We start from the raw sequence: 25,895 nt of genomic DNA, 5'->3' as shown, positions 1-25,895 counted from the left end.
ATTTATTTATTTTATAACATAGGTATTACTGATCCGCAGGTATTTGTCTACATTGTTTTGGTTGATGGGTGTTGTGGGGAGTTGATATACATCTAAGCAAGCTCTGATCACATCCTGTTTTAGAATCTTGGTATGAATCTTTGGTGCCAGAGTTGGCCAGCCAGGGGGGCAAGTGATAATTCTCAGAGATCTATTAGGTCAATTTGATTCCTAGAGTGCAAGCAACTGAATGAGACATGTATACAATAATCATAAAAAGGTGATCAAGCAGAGATTGGTATGGTATAGCTCTGTTCTTGGTAATTTGACAGATGTAATTTCAGCTTCTTTATCAAGAGGACTTTACATAATCACATTAATTTGCTAGCTTGAACGACTTTTATTACTGAGAGATAAGATATGAAGAAGCTTTTGTTAGTCAGAGGCTATCCTCATATTTGAATTCAAACTCATGATATTGTGTTTATGTTGGTACCAATTTGGTGTCATGGAGCTGTAAAAAGCAGAAAACAGTATCCCGGTCAAGCACAGAAGCTGAGTACCGTCAACTGGCGTATACTGCGGCTGAATTGTCATGGCTTCGCTCGTTGTTTCATGATTTGCAGTTGCCCTTATCCAGACCCACTATTTGGTGTGATAACATCTCCTCGATTTCTCTTGCTTCCAATCCCGTGTTTCACTGTCGCACCAAACATCTTGAGGTGGACTATCATTATGTTAGGGAAAAGGTCATTTGAGGTGAGCTTGCTGTTAATTTCATTTGTTTTCTGGACCAGTTGGCTGATTTGTTTAGCAAAGGCTTGTCCTCTGCTCGTTTCAAATTGTTGGTGTCCAAGCTTCCAGTTGTGTCTCGTGCTGTTAGCTTGCTGGGGGATGTTAGTCAGAGGCTATCCTCAGATTTGAATTCAAACTCATGATATTGTTTGTACGTTTCACAGTTTGAAAGTCTGTTGTATTTGTATTTTAAATTCTGATACAAGGATTGCCTTATCAAGAAGGAGTCCTATCTTATCTATGTAACCAGCTCTTGTAATTTGTTTATAAATACAACTCTCCATCACACTGATGGATCATTCAGCTAAACCTACTTTCTTGAGTAAACATAAATCTTACAGCTTTGTGTTTATAGAGATGGATCTTCTGTATGTCAAAGGCAGCATGAGAAGTTTCTTAGCTCTCCCTACATATGCTTTCTTCATCAAGTCATCATAATCGTTGTCTTGTCTTCAATAGCATCCAAGATGCCATCAATAACGCTGACCACACCGGCGAAACCATTGCAGATCATTACAAGAAAACAACCATTCCTGCACGTAGGAGGACAATAGGGTTTATTTATTTATTTATGAACAAATTAAATTACTCAGCAACAGCTGCAACACAACTGCAATGCTGCAAATAAATTCATTATTGTAGTGTTTGTCTTTAAGAGACATTTTTATCTAGTTTTACCTTTGTATTTTATCAAGTAGTATGATCTGTGTTCTAGTATTCGAAATGATCTGGCCTTGTGGCAGATAGGAATGGGAACAATTTTCTGGTGCCATTACCATTCCTTCTTTCAAGTTATGGTTCTATATTGTGCCTTCACTATTAAGCAAGATCAATAGCAATGCTTTAATGCACATATGGTGTCAAAATGTAAAGAGGTATATACCGGCCAACGGCTAGCCTTGCAAAGCTGAGAAACTCCCTCCTCTGCCAGGTTGAAATATATCCTAGCTCTTGCAATCTGTTCTTTCATGAACTCTCTCCATCGATCAGTTATTTCTTGAAAAAACATCTTCATCGGATAACCCAAATTGTGCAAGCTCCACTTGGGGAAGATAAACTCTCCCATTCGTAGCACTAGGAAAAAAAGATAACCGGAAAATATGTCAGAGAGATGAAGTGAGTGAAGAAATTAAAAATGACTGTGTTTTATAGAGTACATATTAAAGAAGCTTAGCTTACCCCTCCTCAACGTCTCTAAAAGGATGTTGGTTAGTTGATTTGCAATGCCTAAATAAATTGCAGCTTCATATACACCTTGAGCAGAAAACACAGAATCTGGTGCAATTCCCATAACAGTAAATACTCATTGAGCCAACCGTCCCAGCCCCGCCATAGTAACAGTAAAGGTAAAGTTCTTGAAAATTCTGGTACCAAAATTTTCTTGTGTCCATTCACCCTTGATAAAGTCTCTAATAGGCCATATGATCAGACAATGGAATTCTATGAGATGGGATATACATTGCATGCTTGGAAAAGAATTCATATTCAAGCTTATATCATTCAAAACTTGAAAAAGAGTAGCAATTAGTAGCGTTTGATCGAACACATAAGCACCGTGCGGCTATACTTTTTTTTGAAAAATTAGGAAAAAAACCCAGTATAGCCGACCGGCTATACTGTTTCTTTAATAAAAAAATTTAAAAACCCAGTATATCCGAGCGGCTATACTATTTCTTTAACGTGGGGGGAAACCGTGTATAGCCGCGCGAAAAATTGGTAAAACCCAAGTATAGCCATGCGAAATACTATTTCTTTTAAAAAATTTGGAAAAATTCGAGTATAGCCTATCGGCTATACTATTTCTTTTTGAAATATTTTTTAAAACCTCGTATAGCCGAGCCGTTTGGCTATACTACATCTTCTACAAAAAAAAGGGGAAAACCCCTGCATAGCCGCGCGGCTATACTATCGCTTTTACAAAGTGGAAAAACCGACTATAGCCGGCCGGCTATACTGTTCTTTTTAAAAAAGTGGGAAAAACCTAGTTCTTTTAAAAAGTTTGGGCAAATCCGAGTATAGCCGTGCGGCAATAATATTTCTTTTTGAAAAATTAGGGAACAAACTTAGTATAGCCGTGCGGCGATACTTTTCTTTTATTAAAAATTGGAAAAACTCAGTATAGCTACGCGGCAATACTATTTCTTTTTGAAAAATTAGGGAGCCGATCAGCTATACTGTTTCTTTTATAAAAAAAAATTGGAAAAAAAACCCAGCATAGCCGGTCGGCTGTACTATTTCTTTCTAAAATACTCTATAAATAGAATATCAAATAGTATAGCTGTGCGACAATACTCTATAAATAGAATATCTAACAGTATAGCCGCACGGCTGGACTCTATAAATGGAATGTATTAAAGAGTATAGCCGAATATAAACAGAATATTCTAAACGTATAGCCGTTCGGCTATACTATAAATATAATATGTTAAAAGTATAGCCGTGCGGCTATACTATTTTAAACCGTACCACACTCCCAGCCTCCACCATCTTCTTCATCATTGTCATCATCGTCGTAAAATTCCGAAGAATTATTGTCTGATCTCAAAACTGGATGAAATTCTAAAGAGTTGTGGGAGAAATTCAGAGCAGGGTTTGTTGTTGTTGTCTTGCTAATAGTAACACTCGTCAAGTCTCCAAATTGGCGATGGCGTGCTACAAGCCCCTCCTATTTTCCCCATCAATACACCGCGTTTCAACTTTTTCACCATTGATGATCCTAGCGGCCGCCTAGTGACCGCCTAGCACCCGCCTATACCTCCTAGACCGCTTAGTGCCTGCCTAGCGACCGCCTAGACCTCCTAGCGCCCGCCTAGTGACCGCCTAGACTGCCTAGCCCGCCTAGGCCATTTATTCCGTAATATTGACAATATGAGTGAGTGTGTTCAAGGATTTAACTTGTAAAGAAGATTTCCGAACAACAACAAATAACCCAGAGAAGTTTCATGGAGTTATCACAATGGTGGCTCTTGGCCAAGTAAGTCTCATGGAGATGGTGTTATCACAATGTGCTATTTGCATTAGCTCTTTATCTTTTCTGTTCTTTTTGTTCATGTCTTGTTTTGATTTGTCTCTGTGCTATGTTTATTCATTTTAGCACCTCTAGTAGTCATTTTCACCATTAAAGTATAAAGGTTTTTGCTTAAATATCGGTGGCTCAAGGCTGTTTTGTTAGTTTCCGTTGATATGTAAATCTTTCGGATAATGTCCCCTGTGTCTATTTGCTCGATATTACAATTTGCAGTTCTATTTTTCTACTTGAAGACTAGTGCTAGTTCTATTTGACTGAGACCTTTCAATTACATTTCATGAACATTAGTACCCACTTTATGTGAGTAGGCTAGTTATTGTTTTTATTTAGTAAACTAGGCTACAAGCACTACTTACCTGACATAGTATCTTTTATTTTAAACATCTTTATTTGCTGATTGTAACCACTTTTCCAATCGAAATCTTCGGGTATATCAATGTTGTGGGATACATTTCTGAATGTAATTTGGGAAAGCGTGCCAAATGGTTGTGCTATTCATGATATTTTGATGCTTGTTCACAGAATTCTGACTTATGTGTTTGTTCTAAAACAATTGGTTAATGTTGTTGCATCTGTCTTGTAGCACTGCTGTGGTTGCTTACTACAGCATGTATCAGGACGGGGAGGCCTCAGACTGCTAAGAGAGCAATTGAACAGGTGGAGCAACGGCTCTCAAAAGAAGGGTGGCCAGAATACTATGACGGCAAGGCAGGGAGATATGTCAGGAAGCAAGCGAGGAAGTACAAGACCTGGAGCATCTCAGGATATCTGGTAGCTAAACTGATGATCGAGAACCCAGCCAATCTTTCACTAATCCCTCTTGAAGAGGACAAGAAGATAGCCAAGCCAAGGCTCACCCGCTCCGCTTCCTTTTGAGTCAAACCAGTGGCAGCAGCATACATGATGCATTACAGGTATATGAGATTTCTCTTTACCCATGAATGCCGGAGGGAAACTAGCTGATTAAGCTGATTGAGTTGCAGTTTTGTGATTCATTAACATAATTTGCTTGTATGCTACTGAGATATACAGCCCATGCATTTTCCTTTCCAGTTTCTTAATATCTGGTTTTGAATAGTAAATGGTCTATAGGCATTTTGGAAAGTAATGCAACATGGCCGTTGTTCTGCTTACCAATTATTTGGCTAAGTATTTCAAGCTTTTATGGTTGGAATTTGCCTCCTATTTTCCTGCCAAATTCAGTTTGATAGGTGTGCAAATATTTTTCTTTGTGTTGATAAAATTATTTTTACAAATGTGCCAAATTGTGATTTGGGGAAATAAGTAATGTGAGAAACAATATATATTCAAAAGGCTTGTAGCTCAAGTGGTTAAGACAAGTTCAGATTTGTTTTCCTCTCAATATATAGACAGGGGCAAAAATAACTATATATAATGACTCTTAAAAGACCTCGACCCTCAAGTTCAGATTTGAACTAGTGTCAAAGTCTGTACTTTTACTCTTTGGCAGCTGATTATGGCTTTGAGCCCAATGCTCTCGACCCTGTATGTTCTTTGTTCTTCAGGTGATTTCTTTCTGTAAAATTACTACTGGATCTTGTTAAGAAATGGTAGGGAGAAAATGAAAATTAGTCTTGGGGTTACAATTTTCTCTTCTTGTTTGCACTTTTAGTTCAAAATTTTGGGGTCTTTAGATTTTGGGCTTGAACTTGAGTTGCTAGTTGTGGACCAAATTTGGGTTATGTGATTTGAACTGATTTTGTTATACGACGTCTCTCCCGTTGCCATATCTCATTATCAAAATGATAATGTGAACCAGTTTGTGTAGTGGACTGCTTGTAGGAGTGTTCATGAAACTAGAACTATATGATGCTCAATGGAACAGTGACAAAATTTCCAAGTTAGAATTTAGAAATAGGTGCAGACATGAAAGGAGTTCATTATTGCAAAGTACCTTGCCTGCTAGAGGTGCTGTTGATTGTCTTTTTTAAAAATTTGTTGTTTCTGTCTGTAAGGATAGCATCTTGGCCTTTGAAACAGATCATGGCAAAGATTAGTGCTGAGGTATTATTAGGTAGTTAAAGATTAGATTGTTTATCGTAAAGCATGTTTTGTCTCACCATCTATATTATAAGGCAGGATGCCTTTAGCTGAGCCGAGATTCTTCTCTGTGTTCATGTTCCTTTTTCCTATGTCTTAGAAAACTTTCAATTTCTTCATTGGTAATTGGCCATTGTCATAGGTTTTTTTGATAGATATCGGTTTTGTTGAATAATTTCTGTACTTGATGTACGTTAAGTGTTTCCACATGAATTTACCAGCTGTTAAAATATGTACTTTGTAATATTATGTGTATGTGCATGGAAGTTGTCAATCTTGTGATGGATTATAGTTTAAAGTACAAACGAACCCTTTCTGACAAGTGACAACAATTTCCAAGAAACTAGCATGCTCAATACAAACTGCAGAAAGATTGAGTATAATAACTTCATACATTTTGACAGCTTTTGTTTCATGCCACATGAACCGACTTATATAGGCAACTAGCCTTCCAATCCAACCACCAAGATCAAAAGCAAAAGACTATCATTCATCCCTTTAGTTTTCCTCATTTACTTTCAAGTCTCTGGTGGCCCTTATGGCACAGAGACCATTGTTGGCTCCGGAGGGCCTTTCTTCGCCATCCTTGGATTTTATTTGGAGCATCCCTGAGGCCCTTGTCACTGCCGCGCTGGCCACCGCCTTTCCAGGCAACGGTGGCTTTGTCATATGGACTCACCAAGCCTTTGGTCCCTTCTGGGGCTTCCTTGTTGGTTTCTGGAAGTTTCTTATTGCTGTCATGAACTAATCTTCCTACCCAGTTCTCTGTATAGACTACATTGATCCAATAGTGCCAACTCCTTCTCACACTTGCCTCACTATTTAGTTATCTCTGTTTCAACCATGTTGCTCTCTGTTCTCAACTTCATTGGTTTGCCTGCTGTAGGCTGTGCCGCAATATCTTTGGGGGTTTTTATCATACTTGCCATTCTTAGTAATTTCTATTTTTGCAAAACCCAGTATAGCCGGGCGGCTATACTATTTATTTATTTTTTAAAATTAGGCACCAACCCAGTATAGCCGACATGTCTATACTGTTTCTTTAATAAAAAATTGAAAAAAACTCTAGTATAGCCGTCCGGCTGTACTATTTCATTTTAAAATATTGGAAAAACCCGAGTTTAGCAGCGCCGCCATTTTATTTCTTTTATAAAAAATTGGAAAACCCCCAATATGGCCTCGTTTTTAAGGAAAAAAAAAATTGGAAAACCCGTAGTATAGCCGAGCGGCTATACTATATAATATAAAATAATAATAAAAAAAGACAATGCATATATTTGACAAAATATAATTAAAAAATAATGAAAAAACCCTTGTCTCTTTCTCATCCTCAGCATGCTACTCCTCCGTTTTCCTAGGCCCCAAATTTGAAGTCAGACGCAAGTTGAAACACACAATGAAGGAAAACAAAAAAACAAAAAACTCTGCATCATATTTTTTGTCAAAAAATAAAAAAGAAATCAATTCACTAGGATTTATAAAAATAGTTTGGACATTTAAATATCGTTGCGTTGTAGTCCAACGGTTAGGATAATTGCCTTCCAAGCAATAGACCCGAGTTCGACTCCCGGCAGACGCATTTCTCCTTTTCATTTTGAACATCTTATTCTTAAGTGAAATACACAAAACAACCACATTGTCTAACACAGAGAGAGAGGCTTACTTTTTTGGTTTTTTTTTTTTTTGGTTTTTAATGTTTTATTTATATTTTAATCAATTTAAAATTAATAAAAATTAAAAAATATGGAACCCACAGTGCCACGTAGGCAACTAACAGAAATCTGATGGAAATCCTAACGGCGGAACCACATTGTAGCAAATTTAAAGTCGTTTTATGTATTGTAAAAATTAAAAAGGTAAGAACTAACATGTCTTAAGGGTGTAATCACAAAGTACTAAAGTGTAATAACCCTAGATTTTAAGCATACATTTAACGTGCAGTCACCCTTGATAAAGTCTCTAATAGGCTATATGATCAGACAACGGTATTCTATGAGATGGGATATACATTGCATGCTTGGACAAGAATTTATATTCAAGCTTATATCATTGAAAAACTTGAAAAAGAGTAGCAATTAGTAGCGTTCGATCGAACACATAAGCATCTTGATGTCCAATGGGAAATTGGGAACGGTATGAGTCAGTACAGCATCACGCATGTCATGGGGGTGTCCTTCAAAAATGTCTTGTCATGACATGACCATTCAAAATATAATATATAACACCATTTTGAAAGTCAAATTTGTCCCCAAAAAATCAAAGTAGATGACAAAAAAGTTAAATGAAACAACAACGAAATATTTGACTAACGAAACAAATCTTCCATGGAAAACATGCTTACATTACATTTGGATGTTCTCAATTATATAACAAATCTCCCTCTCCAATAACGATTGTATAATAAATAAAAACTATGTCCGTAGTAGGAGTTTTTACTTCCAGTGATTAAAAATAGCCCCACATTTTTAAAGAAGGGGAAAATATATATAGCCACTCGACTATACTATTTTTTTAAAAAGAATTTAGAAAAATACGAGTGTAGCAGGGGCCCTATACTATTTTAAAACAATTTGGAAAAATCTGAGTCGGCTATACTATTTCTTTTTGAGAAATTAGGAAAGAACCCCGTATAGCCAGCCGGCTATACTATTTCTTTTATAAAAAATTGAAAAAAAACCCAAGATAGCCATGCAGCTCTACTATTTCTTTTTTCAAAAGTTGGGGAAAACCGAGTACAACTATTTCTTTTAGAAAAAATGGAAAAAAGTTGGAAAAGCCAGTATAGCCGTGCGGCTAAACTATTTTTTTTTAAAAAGTTGGGAAAGCTGAGTATAGCCGAACGGCTATACCATTTCTGTTACAAAAAATTGGGAAAAGCCCAGTGTAGCAGTGAGAAATACTATTTATTTTTTTAAAAAAGGAAAAAAAAAAAGGATATTGCCGCGCGGCTATGCTATTTCTTTTGTAAAAAATTGAAAAAAACAAGTATAGCCAATCGGCTATACGATTTCTTATTTAAAAAATTGGAAAACCCAAGTATAGCCGAACGGCTATACCATTTATTTTTAAAAAATTGGAAAAACCGAGTATAGCCGCGCTGCTATTCTATTTCTTTTATAAAAAATGGGAAAAAAAACGTAATACAACCTCGCTTTTAAACAATATTTAAAAAACCATAGTACAGCCGAGCGGCTATACTGAGTTATACTATTTCTTTTATAAAAAAATTGTAAAAAAACCCAGTATAGTCTTTTTTTAAAAGAAAGTGGGGGAAAACCGAGTATAGCCTACCGGCCATACTATTTCTTTTATATTAAAAAAATGGAAAAATCCGAGCACGGCTATACTATTTCTTGTACAAAAAAATGGAAAAACCCCGGTATAGCCTTTCAGCTATACTACTTCTTTCAAAAAGTGGGAAAACCCGAGTATAGCCTTTCGGCTATACTCTTTCTTTTATAAAAAAAAATTTTAAAAACCCAGTATAGCCGGTCGGCTGTACTATTTCTCTTTAAAAAGTTGGAAAAACCGCATATAGCTGCACGGCTATACTATTTCTGTTATAAAAAAATTGGGAGAACACAAGTGTAACCATGAAAAATATTATTTCTTTTTTTAAAAAATGCGAAAAAAAACTGAGTATAGCTGTGCGGCAATACTATTTCTTTTTGAAAAATTAGGCTTTTAATAAAAATTAGAAAACCGAGTATAGCCGCACGGCTGTATTATTTCTTTTTTTAAAAAATTGAAAAAAGAAGTATAGCCGCCTGGCTATACCGTTTATTTAAAAAGAATTATGAAAAATTGCGAGTATAGAAGGGCGCCTATACTGTTTAAAAAAATTTGAAATAATCCGAGCATAGCCTTGTGGCTATACTATTTCTTTTTGAGAAATTAGGGAAAATATACTATTTCTTTTTAAAAAGTGGGGAAAAACAGAGTAAATATTTCTTTTTAAAAAACCCTAGTATAGCCGCCCGGCTATACTAGTTAATAAAAAAAAAATAATGAAAAAAGGAAACTCTTAGTTGCATTTGTTTCAGGTCGTTAGTTTGAATATCGTTTGATAAATAAAATGCATATATTTGACAAAATATAATTACTTAAGAGATTTGAGAGGCAGCTAAGGCATTAAATCAAATTGAAACCATCTTTAAATAATTTTGTCTTCAAGTTCAGTCTTCAATAGAAGCAAAGAAAGCATTAAATCCAATGTCAAAAAGGAAAGCAACTGAGCATGCTGAGTATGAGAAAGAGACAAGTGTTTATTCAGTCCTTCTTTATAGCGTCTCCTCCGTTTTCTTAGCCCCCAAATTTGAAGTCAGACACACGTTGAGACACAAAAAACTCTACATCATATGTTTTTGTCAAAAAATAAAAAAGAAATCAATTCACTGGGATTTATACAAATAATTTGGACATTTAAACATCATTGCGTTTGTAGTCCAACGGTTAGGATAATTGCCTTCCAAGCAATAGACCCGGGTTCGACTCCCGGCAGACGCATAATTATATATATTTTTTCCTCTGCTTAATTAATATATATAACATTTCTTGAATGAAGAGTTAGCAGCAGTCTTCTGATTTGAAGTGGTTCCCGAGAATTTGTTTATCTATTCTTTACTACACTAATAATAAAAGTCATAATTAAAAAAAAAAAAAAAGAACACACATACACACTCGCTTTTCTCATAATTTATGGGTGGTTTAGCTTAGATTTTAAGCATACATTTAACGTGCAGTCACCAAAAAGATAAAAGAAAGGGAGGAAAAGAGGGGAGAGAATAAATACTTATTTTATTTATGCCCCCACCACCCACCCAATTATCTTAAAGAATAATTTTTTTATTTTTAGAAATTTTAAGATTGTATTCATAATTCATTTAAAAAGGTGGTAAAGAACTATTACAATCACGAAACAATCTAACATCAAAATTAAGACAAACTTAAAATTTAAACAATCCTTTGAATGATTAAGGTTAAGAATATTTGGAAAAAAAATCTATATATATTTCAGCCTTGCATTAATGACATTTTCTTTAATTGGATTGGATACATAATGACTTATATAAACCAAGGATTCATAGTAATCTCCATCCAATATCATCGACATATATATAATGACTTATGCCCATAACGGTAAACTCGATATGAGCCGTCCATGCCAGTTATCAACTTTGTTTTGGTGTTAAGGGCAATCAATATAGCTCAAGAAAACAGACAAAATCTTAGCTATTATTATTAGTAGACTATATTATGATATACTTAGAAAATTTAAATTGAATGTTGCAATTTTCACCTCCTTATTTTATATTTTGATATATTTTTAAAGATAAATTTATCTTTTTGTAAAATAACTTTTACTCTCCGTTTAAATGAATTTAGAGTATTTTATAAATAATAGTGTTTAATTGTATGAGCGTATATAAAGAATAAATTTTTTTTCTACATTCAACATCTGTCTATATTCAAAATGAAATAATAATTAAACTTAATTCAATGGATATTTTTGTCAAACATAGTGCATGGAAATTTTTAGATGTATTAAGATATGCAGATAATTTAGATATCTCATATATGTATTTATAAAGAAGTGCAAAGATGTGTTAACTCTAAATACAATAAAAAATAAATCTACATTACAATAGCAACTATAAATCTCAATTACAATAGACCTAATTAAATAGGTAAGTAATCAAAATCTTAATATAATAAGAACTAAAATCCTAACTAAGGAACCAAAATTCAAACTAAGTAAGTATTCGGTATTCAACTCCTATCTTTATTTCTTAGCCCCAAAAAAAAAACTCCGATCTTTATTTGGATGGAATGACCCAAACATATTCCGAATACAACTCTACCTTCATAACTTAACCAAGCCAATTGTTTTTCTTGTTTGATTGGAAAATTCAGCACACATGGCTCTCCAACCCCAGCGAGGGCAACCCACAATGCCATCTTCTCCAAAACCACCAATCCGTGAGGATCAGGTTCTTCCCCTCACCACCACAACCACCACCATCTCCTCCACCACCACCACACACAGAAAGAAGCTCACTCTCATCCCTCTCATCTTCCTCATCTACTTTGAAGTTGCCGGTGGCCCTTATGGAGAAGAGCCTGCAGTACAAGCTGCTGGACCCCTTTTCGCCATTCTCGGGTTCCTCATCTTTCCTTTCATCTGGAGTGTCCCTGAAGCTCTCATCACTGCTGAGCTCTCCACAACCTTCCCCGGCAATGGCGGTTTTGTCATCTGGGCTGAGAGAGCTTTTGGTCCCTTCTGGGGCTCTTTGATGGGTACCTGGAAGTTCCTCAGCGGTGTCATCAACATAGCTGCCTTCCCAGTTCTTTGCGTGGACTATATGGACAAGATAATACCGGCTTTTGGATCGGGATGGCCTCGGTACCTTGCCATCTCTGTTTCAACTCTGTTTCTTTCGTTTATAAACTATACAGGTTTGACTATTGTGGGTTATGCTGCTGTGTTACTTGCTATTGCTTCACTTTCTCCATTTATATTGATGTGTTTGATTGCCATTCCAAAGATTCATACTCATAGGTGGCTCAGTTTGGGCCAAAGGGGTGTGAAGAAAGATTGGAACTTGTTCTTTAACACCCTCTTTTGGAACTTGAACTTTTGGGACAATGTTAGTACTTTAGCCGGAGAAGTGGAGAACCCCCATAAAACTTTTCCGGTGGCTCTTTTCGTTGCGGTGATTTTCACTTGCTTGGCATACTTGTTCCCACTTTTTGCTGTGATTGGTTCTGTCTCTGTGGATCAAACTAGGTGGGGATCCGGATTTCATGCTGAGGCTGCTGAAATTATTGCTGGAAAATGGTTGAAATATTGGATTTTAGTTGGTGCAGCGTTATCAGGAATTGGTCTTTTCGAAGCCCAATTAAGCAGCAGTGCTTACCAAGTTCTTGGCATGGCAGATTTAGGCTTCTTGCCTAAGTTTTTTGCGGTTCGGTCAAAAAGGTTTAATACCCCATGGGTCGGAATTCTGATTTCCACCATGATCACTCTTGCAGTCTCCTACATGACCTTCACAGATATAATTTCATCTGCAAATTTCTTGTATAGTTTGGGCATGCTATTGGAATTTGCATCCTTTATTTGGTTAAGAAGGAAGTTGCCGGCATTGAATAGGCCCTATCGAGTTCCAATGAAGCTGCCAGGTTTGGTGGTCATGTGCTTGATTCCATCTGTGTTTTTGATCTTTGTGATGGCTATTGCTACCAAGACTGTGTATTTGATTAGTGGTGTGATGACTTTGGGTGGCATTGGATGGTATTTTTTGATGAAATTTTGCAAGTCTAAGAAGTTGTTCAAGTTCAGTGTTATTGAAATTGAAGAAGGCCGACAATGACAAATTGTTTGGTTAGTTTGTGAAATATATCTAGTGTCATTGTATTGGGAAAGCTGAATCCGTATTTTCGTGAATTTTGCGTAGTGGTTCTTGGTGCTGTGCTGGTTTGAGAATGCATGGTTGAATCTCTAAGTTGAGACCCGCTTGATCAACGCAAAATTTGTTTTGAGTAAAACAGTTCAATGCTAATGAAATTTAAGAAGAATGCTGAATGACATGAACAGAGGATGGCTAACTATCGATGCCACAGTTCACACACACACAATCTTTACACGCATGATGCTGTCCTTAAATCATACACACTTTGCACTTTCACCTGCTACTTTGTTTAGTCAGATGATGCTGTGATTTGGTCCATAGCACAAAGATATAATTAACATTGTAGTTGTCTAACATGCAGAAAGGCTCTGTCTTTGTACTATTTTAATTTCATGGCATGTTTACGTATCAGTAATGGGTATTGGAATCATTCCAATTCATTCTTCAATATCAAAATTTAGCAAAGAAGAAAAGTCATATATTAATTTTTGTAAGAAATCAAGATCCCTGATTGAAAGATGACTTTCGATTGAAGTTTACCTTGTATAGCTGATTTTACTTGGACAGCACTTCCTTTCCTTTTAATCTGTGTAATTACCTTAGATCTAGGATCTAGAGATTCTTTCCTTATTGTAAATCTTAAGGATTGTAATATTTTTGTCAACTTTGTAGAACGAATCATTACAGAAAATATAGTGAGACTTTGTTATATTTCTCCGTAAAAAAACTGCAATACGCCAATTTCTGAGCAAGACCAATTAGATCCCCACACAATCATAAACAGCCTGAGCTCTTTCCTCATTGTCCAATTTTTCTTCTTCCATTTTGAAATCAAACCACATCTTTGATTTGCTGAGATTCATGAAAAGGTACCAGGCAACACCAAACAGAGTCATCAATGCACTAACCAAATAAACAGCTTTGGTGGCCACAGCCAACACATAGACCAAAAAACCAGATGGAATCAAGCACATAACCACCAGCCCTGGCAGGCCCATTGGAACTTCAAAAGGCCTTTTCAGAGCTGGAAACTTCACCCTCAACCAAAGAAAAGATGCAAATTCCAATAGCATCCCCAAGCTGTACAAGAAATTGGCAGAAGATATAATGTCTGTGAAATCCAAGTAAGAAACAGAAAGGGCTATGACTGTTGAAATCAGAATTCCTAACCAAGGGGTGTTGAACCATTTGGACCTTGCCCCAAAAATCATTGGTAAAATTCCCAAGTCTGCCATACCTAAAAGTTGGTATGCACAACTACTTAACTGGGCCTCGAACAGTCCAATAATTGATAAAACTGCACCAATTTCAATCCAGAATTTCAGCCATTTCCCAGCAATCATTTCCCCAGCAGAAGCTAAATACCCATCAACCCAATCTTCTTGGTCAAGTGGAATAGCACCAGTTGCAGCCAGGAGAGGAATTACGTAACCCAAACATGTGAGAATGCCAGCAGAAAAAAGTGCTTTTGGGTATAGCTTTTGGGGTTCTTCTACTTCACCAGCTAGAGTACTAGCATTGTCCCAAAAATTCAAGTTCCAAAATAGGGTATTGATAAATAATGTCCAATCTCTTTTAACACCCTTCTGACCCAAACTGATCCATCTGCTTGGATCAATCTTGGGGATTGCAACCAAAGACATTATTATAAATGGACAAAGTGACACAATCCCTAAACCTACTGCAGTGTAACCAACTATACTCAAACCAGAGTAGTTGAGAAACGATAGCACCAAAGTTGAGACAAATACAGCAACAAAGCGAGGTAGGCCAGAAGAGAAAATGGGAATTACCAGCTTGAGATAGTCTACACAAAGAATTGGATATGAAGCCAAGTTGATGACCCCACTGAGAAATTTCCAAGAGCCCATGAGGGAGCCCCAGAAGGGACCAAAAGCTTGGTGTGCCCAAATGACAAAGCCGCCGTTGCCGGGGTAGGCGGTGGCCAGCTCAGCCGTGACAAGGGCCTCAGGGATGCTCCAAATGAAGGGGAAGATGAGGAAGCCAAGAATGGCAAAGAGAGGACCAGCAGCCCCCACAGCTGATTCTTCACCATAGGGGCCTCCAGAGACTTCAAAGTAGATGAGGAAGACAAGTGGAAGAAATGCTAGCTTCTTGGGATTCTTGGTGGTGATTTTAGGTTGTGATTCTGTTTGTTCTTGTTCAATAAGGGATTGGGAGCTTGTGGAAAATTCTGAGGCTCTCATGCTTTGCATCTTGTTGGATGTCAATCAATAAAATTCATATTCAAGTGGTGGTTTTGCTGGCTTGGCTTTTTGTTGTGCCTGGGGGACCCAAGATTTTGAAAGTTAGTTGGACAGAATCTGAATTATAGAAGGTCAAGTTGCTTCCAGATTTTCAATTGCACTATTCAATACATGGATATCTATATATACTGCTTATGAACTTGGTTTGCTCAAATTCAGAGAAAATGATATGTGAAAAGCTTGTAAGTGGTCCTTACCTTAGGATGGGGGAGAAAAATGAAAAAGCAATACAAAAGCAAAGCTAACACGCAAATATCTGCATATGTTTCTATCTACAAATCAATAATATCCACACGTTTCATACTTTATATATGTATATTATATAAATCTGTATCATATAGGTAGTATTATACATGGACATATTAGCATAAGATATTTATTTCTTTTTTTGTCTTTTTAAAAAAATTTATAAATTAGTGCTACTATTTTTACCCATGTTTTAAAGAGAAAGGTGTATATTTGAAGGGTAATTTTCTATTGTGTTCCATTTGTGCGTAAAAAGAGAAAGTTTAAAGGAATAGAAACAACACATTGGAGACCCAAAAAAGAATGAAAATAATATTGCTAAACATGGAATAAATTTGAGTTGGTGTTTTTTCCCTAAGTCTTTAGAAGACATTTTACAAAGAGGTAAGTTGTCTTTAAAATTTTAAAGATAAAGATAGGTGGGGAAATAAGACATGGGATGAAAATAACAACACTCTTATAAATATGCCCGAGTTGATTTATTTCACTGCTCTTTTAATTATTCATGTGATATATACCTTTGCCGACAATAACTTTGAATTTGAGGTTTACATCTATACCAAAAAAAGGGGTTGATCACAAATAGTAATTGTGATAAATTTCGTTTTAGTACTTTGAAGTTTATTGAGTTTCAACCTTTATTATATGTAGTTTTTTTATGTCTCAACTTCATACATAAAATTAAATAGATGACGTAACCGTAATTATGAAAGGAACTATGTGTAATTCAAAATATTAATTATCTAAGCAACTATAGAAAAGTGAATTTAGTTTAATTATGTCAAGATCACACTTATGACGGCCAATGATGATGAATCAACAAGTATGGGCGTATGATAAGGATAGTTTCGATCTCTTGGACCACAGGAGTCCAAGAGATTATGGTCACTCACCGTTGGATATTAATTTAATAGTTAAAAAAAGTTTCTTAAAATGAGTGCAAAAGTAGTGAACCGTTGTATTTATATTCAAAGGTGAGTGACCACAAATCTCTTGAACCCTTATAATCCAAAAGATCGGGATTGATGATAAGGATATAAAACCATGAACAAGAACGGTAAGAAAATTGTTGAGGGGTTAGCCCTTGATATCAAACAACTAACTTGGAAGTTGGAACTTCTATGGAGATGATTTTCAGACCAAAAAGTACCAAAGTTCAAAATCCAGGCCTAGACTGAATATATTTCAGCCCAAAGCAACCTTTTGTCTTTTGTCAAACCCACCAGCTAATCCGAGGCCTAATGAGTTTAGCCCAATAGGTTTATATGAAGCCCACTGAACTGAAGTTTGGGTCAAGCTCTAGCATGAAGAACAGAGTCCAATCAGTTAAAAAAAACTGAAATGGATTTGATTGTTGGTCTGGCAAAATTGAGCACAGAAGCGTTTGTAGTCCAACGGTTAGGATAATTGCCTTCCAAGCAATAGACCCGGGTTCGACTCCCGGCAAACGCAATTTCCTATCTTTTTTTCCTTTAGTTGTTGTTCTGATTTCTCATTTCTCATTTTGAGTGATGAATGAAATACACAAAGAGGCAACTTCTGATGGAATAAACAAATATCTCCAATCAGAAAAGCTAGTTCAGAATGAACCGCGCCATCGAAATGAATAAACCATAGAAAAATGAACTTTGCTTGCTAGTTATATATACTCAAATGGGGTTGTGATTAGGTGACCAAGTATGTACATAATATGCAACTGTTATGAACTTGTAACAGAAAATGAAGGAGATGCAGTGTGATGGTTCAAAGCTCTCTGTTTGGTGCAGCCCTATTTCTTAAGCTCTCTGTTTATTTTTTGTTCTTCTTCTTCTTCTTCTTTTGTTGTCTAGGCGCCCAAGAAATTTCTGAGAAAGAAGCATAACCAGTACAAGAAGAGAGGCATGAATGGGATGGGATTGAAAGTAGGCAAGGGTTGTATCCATGTTTTGAGTTAAATCAGAAGTTTTGTTGCCACATGAATTTACCAGCTGCTAAAATATGTACTTTGGAATATTATGTGTATGTGCATGGAAGTTGTGATGGATTATAGTTTATAGTACAAACTAACTCTTTCTCACAAGTGACAACAATGTACTGGTACAAGCAATTTCCAAGAAACTAGCATGCTCAATACAAACTGCAGAAAGATTGAGTATAATAATTTCATACATTTTGACAGCATTTGTTTCATGCCACATGAACCAAGTTATATAGGCAACTAGCCTTCCAATCCAACCACCACCAACAATCTCGGAACCCAATCACAGAACTATACACCACCCACATTTGAAAATTTTCCATTAAAACATCCAAGAAATCCCAACAAAAGAAAAAAGAAGAAGAAAACACCATGAAAGCCGCCAATTCTTCTCCAAATTCAAAAACCATTCTTCCTGAAAATGAAAAACAAGAAGCGGTACAAGAACCTCCAATGTTTAGCACCACCAAGATCAAAAGCAAAAGACTATCATTCATCCCTTTAGTTTTCCTCATTTACTTTCAAGTCTCTGGTGGCCCTTATGGCACAGAGTCCATTGTTGGCTCTGGGGGGCCTTTCTTTGCCATCCTTGGCTTTCTACTCTTCCCAGTCATTTGGAGCATCCCTGAGGCCCTTGTCACTGCTGAGTTGGCCACGGCCTTTCCCGGCAATGGTGGCTTTGTCATATGGACTCACCAAGCCTTCGGTCCCTTCTGGGGCTTCCTTGTTGGTTTCTGGAAGTTTCTTAGTGCTGTCATAAACTTATCTTCCTACCCTGTTCTCTGTATAGACTACATTGATCCAATACTGCCAACTTCCTTCTCACCCTTGCCTCACTATTTAGTTATCTCTGTTTCAACCATGTTGCTCTCTGTTCTCAACTTCATTGGTTTGCCTACTGTAGGCTATGCTGCAATATCTTTGGGGGTTTTGTCATACTTGCCATTCTTAGTAATTTCTGTTTTTGCAATTCCCAAGATTGATCCTAGCAATTGGGCTGTTTTAGGCCAGAAGGGTAGGAAAAAAGAATGGCCATTGTTCTTCAATTCCCTGTTTTGGAACTTGAATTGTTGGGACAATGTAAGTACTTTAGTTGTAGAGGGTGTTAAGAAACCCTCCAAGACATTACCAAAAGCATTTCTCTCAGCTGGGTTGTTGACTTGCTTGACTTCTTTGATACCCATGCTGGCTGCAACTGGGGCTATGTCCCTTGACCTAGATGACTGGGTTGATGGGTTTTACACAGTTGTTGGAGAAAAAATTGTGGGGAAAAGGTTCAAAAAATGGGTTAGGATTGGAGCCTTTTTATCTGGCATTGGTGTGTATCAGTCCCAATTGAGCAGCTGTTCATACCAGCTTTCTGGCATGGCTGAATTAGGCTTGTTACCGAAACTTTTCGGTGTGCGGTCCAAACGGTTCAATACACCCTGGTTGGGAATTATGATCCCAACAGTGATATCAGTCCTGGTTTCTTACATGAATTTCAGGCATGTCACATCCTTGGTGAATGTTTTAAACAGTCTGGGCATGCTAGTCGAATTTTCAGCTTTTATTTGGTTGAGGGTGAAGTTTCCAGCTGTGGAGAGGCCCTTTAAAATTCCAATTACCAGGCTGAGGTGGTTGATAGCAGTGTTGTTCATTCCATTTGGGTTTTTGGTGTACGTAATTTGTGTTGGCACAAAAATTATATACTTGGTGATTGCTGTGCTGACTGCGGTTGGGATCATTTGGTACTTCTGCATGAAGATTTTCCAAGCTGCAATGTGGCTTGACTTCAACCATGTTGTGAAAAAGCTAGCAGATTATGAAGACTTTGGGGGGTAAGTTGATTGTGTTGAACTTGTTTGTAAACCTCTTCATGATGATGATTTGCATGCAAAAATACTGACTCTTATCTTTTCTTCTTCTTTTCCTGTGTTGCTGCAGCTATTATGAACGAATTCTGAAATAAGGTCGTTTTCAGTCACATCCATATTTTGCAATTGTTATTGTGAAGAAGATCAAATCAAATGTTTATTTGATTTGATGGATCAAACGTGGCTGACTGGATGTACATTTTAGTAAAGTTGTCGAGTTTGACGTAGTAGTATTATTCCTTGTTCCTATGTATAAGTTATCAAAAAAATAAAGTAAGATGCATTTTTATTTTATGAGTAAGATCAATGATTACGTATCCATAATTATTTGATGTTGGGGTCAACTGTGCTGGAGTGGAATAAATTAAACATAATAATTCCCATAAGCATCTATAGCTAATAGGTTTACCACAACTTTAGTAGAGGCTTTCAAAAAGTTTATATCTAAAGCCACTCAAATTTGACTCATTCATTCTAAACAATATTAATGCATTCTTATTTGTGTGGATTAGACTTGAGAATACTTATTTTAGTTTGATTGATTTGCCAAATTAACTAATGGCATCGTTTGTCACAAAAACGTTGAGGAATACAAATACTGCGGAACACAAACATTGAAGATTTGAAGCTAAGACTTTGAACTCCATAAATATGTATTGCCCACAAAATGAATTCCTCTACTTGAATTATTTATGAGGTTGATGGTCAAGGTGTTTGTCAATAAAATTAAGTGACAACATAAATGAAGTCAAACACAATTATTCTTGAAACGAAGCCTCTAAATGAAACTAAAAACTCATGAGATCTACAAACGGAATCTAGTCTAGTTGAAAAGGGCATTGATCTGTAAACAAGAGGTCTCAGGTTTGAACCTCATGGTATCTCGATTGTGTGTGTGTGTGAGAGAGAAATCTCATCCCATGTAGGCTATAGTTTAGCAAAAATACTTACTTGTAACAGGAATAACACTGTTTTGCTATTCCCGGCCAATAACACAATAACACGTGGAAAAGTTATCCTACGTGCCATTGCGTTATTGGTCGGAGATAGCAAAAAGAGATATCCGCATTGCATGAGAGTTTCTCTCATAATTTAGACTATCTCTTGTACTAAAAAAAACACTTATGAGATCTTTTCACAAGCATATAGACAGTTACTCCACAATTCTTTTTAAAACAAGAGTGGATGAAACTAACAAACCTAATCTTAAAAGCACATCTTCCCTTTAGTTAATGAGCCCACACAAATCCAATTCACCATAAGCGAAACAAAACAAAAAACTATTAAACTTCACTTACAATAACCAAATCATATCAACCTGTTGCTAAGCCTCAGGTCTCTCTCACCAAAACATATAAAACCACCCAAACTCTAACCATTTTCTCCCTCTTTGAATCCTAATGGAAAATTCCATAGAGGGGGGAGGAGGAAAAAGCGTCACTGCCCATCCTCCTCCTATTCTCTTCTTGTCTTTTTCTTTTAGGTTAGTAAATAAGTCAACTGATGCGTTTTGAATCAAAAGTCCCTTGTGGTGGTTTCTTCTAAACCATGGTTAGATTGAAGTTTCCCATCACCCATTTTAGTCTATGTTCTCAATCAAATCATACTCCCAAAACCCACTTCTTAACGACGCTCATGTTCTCTAAATTTGATTTTACATCGTATTTGACAGAAGTTGCTGCAAATCACCTAATTGTTATTTGACAAAATTGTTGTTTTCGTTTATTTGTTCGCTCTTATGCGCAAGTAGATCGTCGGAAATCATATTTTCCTCAGATATGTTATGGATGCGGTGGTGGGTGTGGCTACGACGGTGCTTCTTCAAGTGGTGGTGGTAGGGTTCGTTTAGGCTCATGAGTTATTTTAGGGTTTTGGTTATATTGGATTTGTGGGATTTATTTGGGCTTATTGCTAATTGTAGTGATGTGGGCTAGTAGTTTTAGTGCGGCTTTTGTCTGCGTTAGTTTTGCTTTCAACATGTTAGTTTGTTGCCTTTTTAGAATTAGTATTTTAGACATCTTTTTAATGTATTTGATTGTACCGTTGAAATTTATCTAAGTAACTATTTGATTATTTAAAAGAAAAAAAAAAAAAGTCTCCTTCACCAATTGAATTAATCCAAGATTCAACTGAGTAACTAATAATAACTAAGAAGGTGACGCCAAATTCAAACTCATCATCCTCATCCTCATCTCCTCATAATAAAATAAAATAAAAAATAAAAAAAATCTTGAATTATTGATTGAATTCTATAGACACAGCAAAAAGACATTTATCCACTTATCCGCCACGTGGCAAGCCAGTTTTACCCTGATAACATCACGACCTCCCGTGACATGCCATGTGTGAAAAGGGACCCAGGTCCTGTCATGTCCAATTGTCCATTGAACTGGATTGAATCATAAAATCATTCATCCCCATCCCCATGTGCGTACAGTTGTCCATTGAATTTGATTTGCATTATGCGTTGCCCCCTCCTTTTTGGCCTCATCCCATCCAATCCAATCCAACCCCTCCTTTCTTTTTCTTTTTTTCTTCTTTTCTTCTAAGTCACTGACCCTTATCCATCCTATAATCTCTATTTTTTATCAACTAGTCAAAAATCATCTATCCCTTATTGTGAGCCCACCGCCAGATTTTAATAATATATATTTTTTGGAAAAAAATCGCCTTCCAATCCGAAACAGGATTTTTTTTCCCGACATCCCCAGTGCAATACATACAGTTTTTTCATCCTAACTGTATCTATATATGGTCAAATGCCCAAACTTCATGGCCGGGGAAAAGCTAACACACTCACTCACAAAAAACAAAAAACAAAAAAAAAAAACTAGTTTGCTGCAAAAGTTACATCTTTGCTTTCCTGCAAAAATTGCATCTTTGCTCTGCTTCAAAGTTCACTTCTTTGCTAACATGTGGAATCTTAAGTTGACTCAATTGCTTCCGGGTCTGCCTGAAGAACTCGGGCTCGAGTGCTTGACTAGGTTGCCTTACTCAGCGCACCCAGTTGCTTCCCAGGTCTGTCGTCCATGGCGGACGCTATTAGAAAGTCAACAATTTTATCATCACAGGAAGAAAAATGGCCACACCCATAAAGTCGCATGCTTGGTTCAAGCTCTTCCTCATGAGCCCCTCGTATCAGAATCAGACGGACCCAAATCCAACGACTCTCCCAGTTACGGAATCGCCGTGTTTGACCCGGTGAGTTGCTCTTGGCAGAGAGTCGACCCGGTGCCCAAGTACCCAAATGGGTTGCCTTTGTTTTGTCAACTGGCAAGCTGCGAAGGGAAGCTTGTGGCGATGGGCGGATGGGACCCTGTGAGCTACGACCCGGTCACCGACGTGTTTGTGTACGATTTCACAAATTCTCAATGGAGACAGGGCAACGACATGCCGTCCAAGCGTTCCTTCTTTGCAATCGGGTCCTACTCGGGTCGGGTCTACGTGGCGGGTGGGCACGACGAGAACAAGAACGCGTTGAAATCAGCGTGGGTTTATGATTTGAGACTGGACGAGTGGACTGAGTTGACTCAGATGAGTCAGGAGCGAGACGAGTGTCAGGGGGTGGTGATTGGGGACGAGTTTTGGGTGGTGAGCGGGTACGGCACGGAGAGCCAAGGGGTGTTTGAGGGAGGCGCTGAGGCGTTGGAGTTCGGGTCGGGTCGGTGGAGGCGGGTGGACGGAGCGTGGGAGGTGGGCCAGTGCCCGAGGCAATGCGTTGGGGTTGGGATAGATGGAAAATTGACGAGTTGGAGTGAGTTGGACTCGGCGGTCCGAGTTGGAACGTGCGGAGTGACGGTCGGGGGTGGGACCCTGGTGATGGGGTCGGAGTACCAGGGGGCAAAGCAAGGGTTCTATATGGTAGAGGAAATGAAGGGAGGGCAAAATGGTAAATTGGAGAAGATTAGTGTACCTGATGAGTTTTCTGGGTTTGTTCAATCGGGTTGCTGCGTTGAGATTTGAATTTTTAATAGGACATGCGTGACATGAGCATATATGTATGTATGATTTTGGGTTAAATTATTTTGAACGGAATGGGTACATATAGTTTTGTATCTTATTTTTCTGTTTTATGACTATGGATACCCGCATGACACAAGTGGCTTTTACTTAGGGCCGGTCCATTAATTTTGAAGGATCTGGAAAGATTTTTTATGTTTAATGTGATATCTTATGTTTGAATTCCCCTTTTAATATGTTTTTGTCAACAAAAAGAAAAACCACATGACACATGAAACTCATATTTGGACACCATGCCCCTTCGGTTGAGTGAATATGCACTTGGACAAAGTCTTAATATGTTATGCAACAAAACGAAAAAATCAGTTGACTTGGGATTTGAAGTAGTGATTAGCTAACACGCTCTATTATTAGTCACACTCACATATGGCCGACCTGTGTTGGCATGGCGACAAAATAACGGACCCAAGAATTTTTTAGCAGAGGTGAAATTTTGAAAGGCTATAAACTCTTTGTGAATTAAACATCTAAAGTTTTTTTACTTAGATTGACCTTAGGTCCTTTTATGCATTCATATCATATATGAAAAATTGTTTTATGTAAAAATATTGACTAAGTATGAAAAATGATTTTTCAAAATAATCATTTTCTCAAGATAATTTTTGGCGGCTTTTATTCCTTATACATCAAATAAGAAAACTTGATTTTATGGGATTTTATTATGAAGTATATATTAACTTAATATGCCATCATTTTTAGCCTAAATCGTATTTTGCACTAAAATCGATTTTTCATATTTTTATTTTCTAATATTTTTATTTGAATCCAAATGGAGAGTACTTTCTTATTTACATTGTAAACTTAAGTAAATGAAGTAATATAAAAATAAATGAAAGTAAAAGGACAAAGACATTTACTTGAATGCTGAAAATGGAAATAAGGTAATCTGTGCATTGTGCAACTGTGCACCACCACCAGCTGAGCAAAGGGACAATTTGAAGTATCTACAATGGTTTTTCTAGCGAGGGGAGGTGCCGCCTCAATAGTTACGCCACTTATTACAGGTAGAGTAGAGAGGTAGCGAATTTAGCATTCTTTTGTTTTCAACAACATGCACTTACTTATAAAGGACGATGAGTTGACTCACCTTATCCATCAGCGACCCTATTCATAAGATATGTGCAACCGCACAAGGCCTCACCAAAATTTTCGTTTGCGTGTAAAGAAAGTTTTTGTTTTACTTCTCTTTATTATTCATAAACTTTTGGTCTAATTCAGTAAAAATAGGTATTGACTTGCATATCAGTATTCTCGAGTTCGAACTTCTTATAGCACCTTGACAATGTGTGTGAGAAAACCTCACTCTCTTTGCTAACTTTGGGGCGAAAAAAAGGAAAAAAAATGGATGGATATATCTTCACTTGTAGTTTTTGGATGACGGTGGCAAGCAAGTTTAAGGGAATGGGGTTCTAAATACACTTTGGGCCAACTGAGGGTCAAATTCAGCCCTAAGAATACCTTGAAAGCCCATGCATTGGCCCAGCTGTTTGGTCTTTCAGTACAATATCATCAAGATGAAAGGCAAAATGTAATAACCCAAAATAAAATATCTAAAAAGTAAGGATTAATATCTTCTAGCGAAAAGACAAGTTTGCCCTCGCATTATTTGATGGGGAAAATTTGACTTTTTAATCGAGAAAGAATTTGGGAATTCCGCTTGCGCCGTTGCGTAGAGCACGGCGAAAGGAGTCTGTAGACACGGAGTAGACCCGAATCGGAGTAATAACGAAGAAGATACGATCAAAACACCGCGAAGGGCAAAATAGTAATTTGGTCAAAAAGTCAGATTTTTATCCCTTCTCTCTCCTCTCCCCCGTCAGTTTCTCTCTCTTCCTCTCTCTCTCTCCCGTCGCACCCCAGCCGTGCGACTCTTCACCTTCTCGGCGACGGCTCGGCCACCACAGGCCGAGCTGATCTCCGCCGTGGGTACCGACGGCTCCACCTCCCTCTCGCCTTCAAGACCTGACCGACCTCCACCCTTGGGCCGCCCGGAGCTGGTCGGAAAACCATGATTTCCGACGGATGTTCACCCGAGTTTCACCGATCTTCCAGCTCGAATTTCTCCTTTGTTTCTCCACCAAATCAATCGAGTAAGGTATGGTTTCTCAGCTATTTTTCGTGTTCTAGCTAACGGATGTATGAGTTTCGATCAATTTTAGCTCTAAAACGATCAATTTTCGACTTGAATTCTGGCCGAAACTTCGGCCAGCGAAAACTACTGTTTCTGGTCACTTTTTGGGATATGTCCAAGAACAAAAGTGACTCCAAATGGGGTGT

General features: G+C 37.4%; 4 protein-coding genes, 3 non-coding genes and 1 pseudogene across 7 annotated transcripts; 6 read left to right on the top strand and 2 right to left on the bottom strand.

Annotated features, from left to right (window-relative positions):
* Positions 1-1,109: 1,109 nt before the first annotated feature.
* LOC117632953 lies at positions 1,110-8,189 on the bottom strand (annotated as a pseudogene).
* On the top strand, positions 7,372-7,442 carry TRNAG-UCC. Its single transcript has one exon. It is a non-coding gene; the product is annotated as a tRNA-Gly (tRNA).
* Positions 8,190-10,297: 2,108 nt separating the features above from the next.
* On the top strand, positions 10,298-10,369 carry TRNAG-UCC. The gene has a single exon. It is a non-coding gene; the product is annotated as a tRNA-Gly (tRNA).
* A 1,297-nt stretch (positions 10,370-11,666) lies between these two features.
* LOC117631249 (probable polyamine transporter At3g13620) lies at positions 11,667-13,448 on the top strand. Its single transcript, XM_034364289.1, has one exon. The coding sequence runs from the start codon at positions 11,782-11,784 to the stop codon at positions 13,231-13,233; it is 1,452 nt and encodes a 483-aa protein (XP_034220180.1). The 5' UTR covers positions 11,667-11,781; the 3' UTR covers positions 13,234-13,448.
* Positions 13,449-13,728: 280 nt separating this feature from the next.
* On the bottom strand, positions 13,729-15,706 carry LOC117631248 (probable polyamine transporter At3g13620). The gene has a single exon (XM_034364288.1). The coding sequence runs from the start codon at positions 15,486-15,488 to the stop codon at positions 14,031-14,033; it is 1,458 nt and encodes a 485-aa protein (XP_034220179.1). The 5' UTR covers positions 15,489-15,706; the 3' UTR covers positions 13,729-14,030.
* A 1,459-nt stretch (positions 15,707-17,165) lies between these two features.
* TRNAG-UCC lies at positions 17,166-17,237 on the top strand. The gene has a single exon. It is a non-coding gene; the product is annotated as a tRNA-Gly (tRNA).
* A 738-nt stretch (positions 17,238-17,975) lies between these two features.
* LOC117631818 (probable polyamine transporter At3g13620) lies at positions 17,976-19,933 on the top strand. The gene is made up of 2 exons (XM_034365132.1): positions 17,976-19,562; positions 19,669-19,933. The coding sequence occupies exons 1-2, from the start codon at positions 18,115-18,117 to the stop codon at positions 19,691-19,693; spliced, it is 1,473 nt and encodes a 490-aa protein (XP_034221023.1). The 5' UTR covers positions 17,976-18,114; the 3' UTR covers positions 19,694-19,933.
* Positions 19,934-22,018: 2,085 nt separating this feature from the next.
* LOC117632720 (F-box/kelch-repeat protein At1g15670-like) lies at positions 22,019-23,780 on the top strand. The gene has a single exon (XM_034366277.1). The coding sequence runs from the start codon at positions 22,350-22,352 to the stop codon at positions 23,559-23,561; it is 1,212 nt and encodes a 403-aa protein (XP_034222168.1). The 5' UTR covers positions 22,019-22,349; the 3' UTR covers positions 23,562-23,780.
* Positions 23,781-25,895: the final 2,115 nt, after the last annotated feature.

This window comes from Prunus dulcis, chromosome 6 (assembly GCF_902201215.1).
Source record: "Prunus dulcis chromosome 6, ALMONDv2, whole genome shotgun sequence".
Taxonomy (NCBI): Eukaryota; Viridiplantae; Streptophyta; class Magnoliopsida; order Rosales; family Rosaceae; genus Prunus; species Prunus dulcis.
This window is presented reverse-complemented; position numbering and strand designations above follow the sequence as displayed.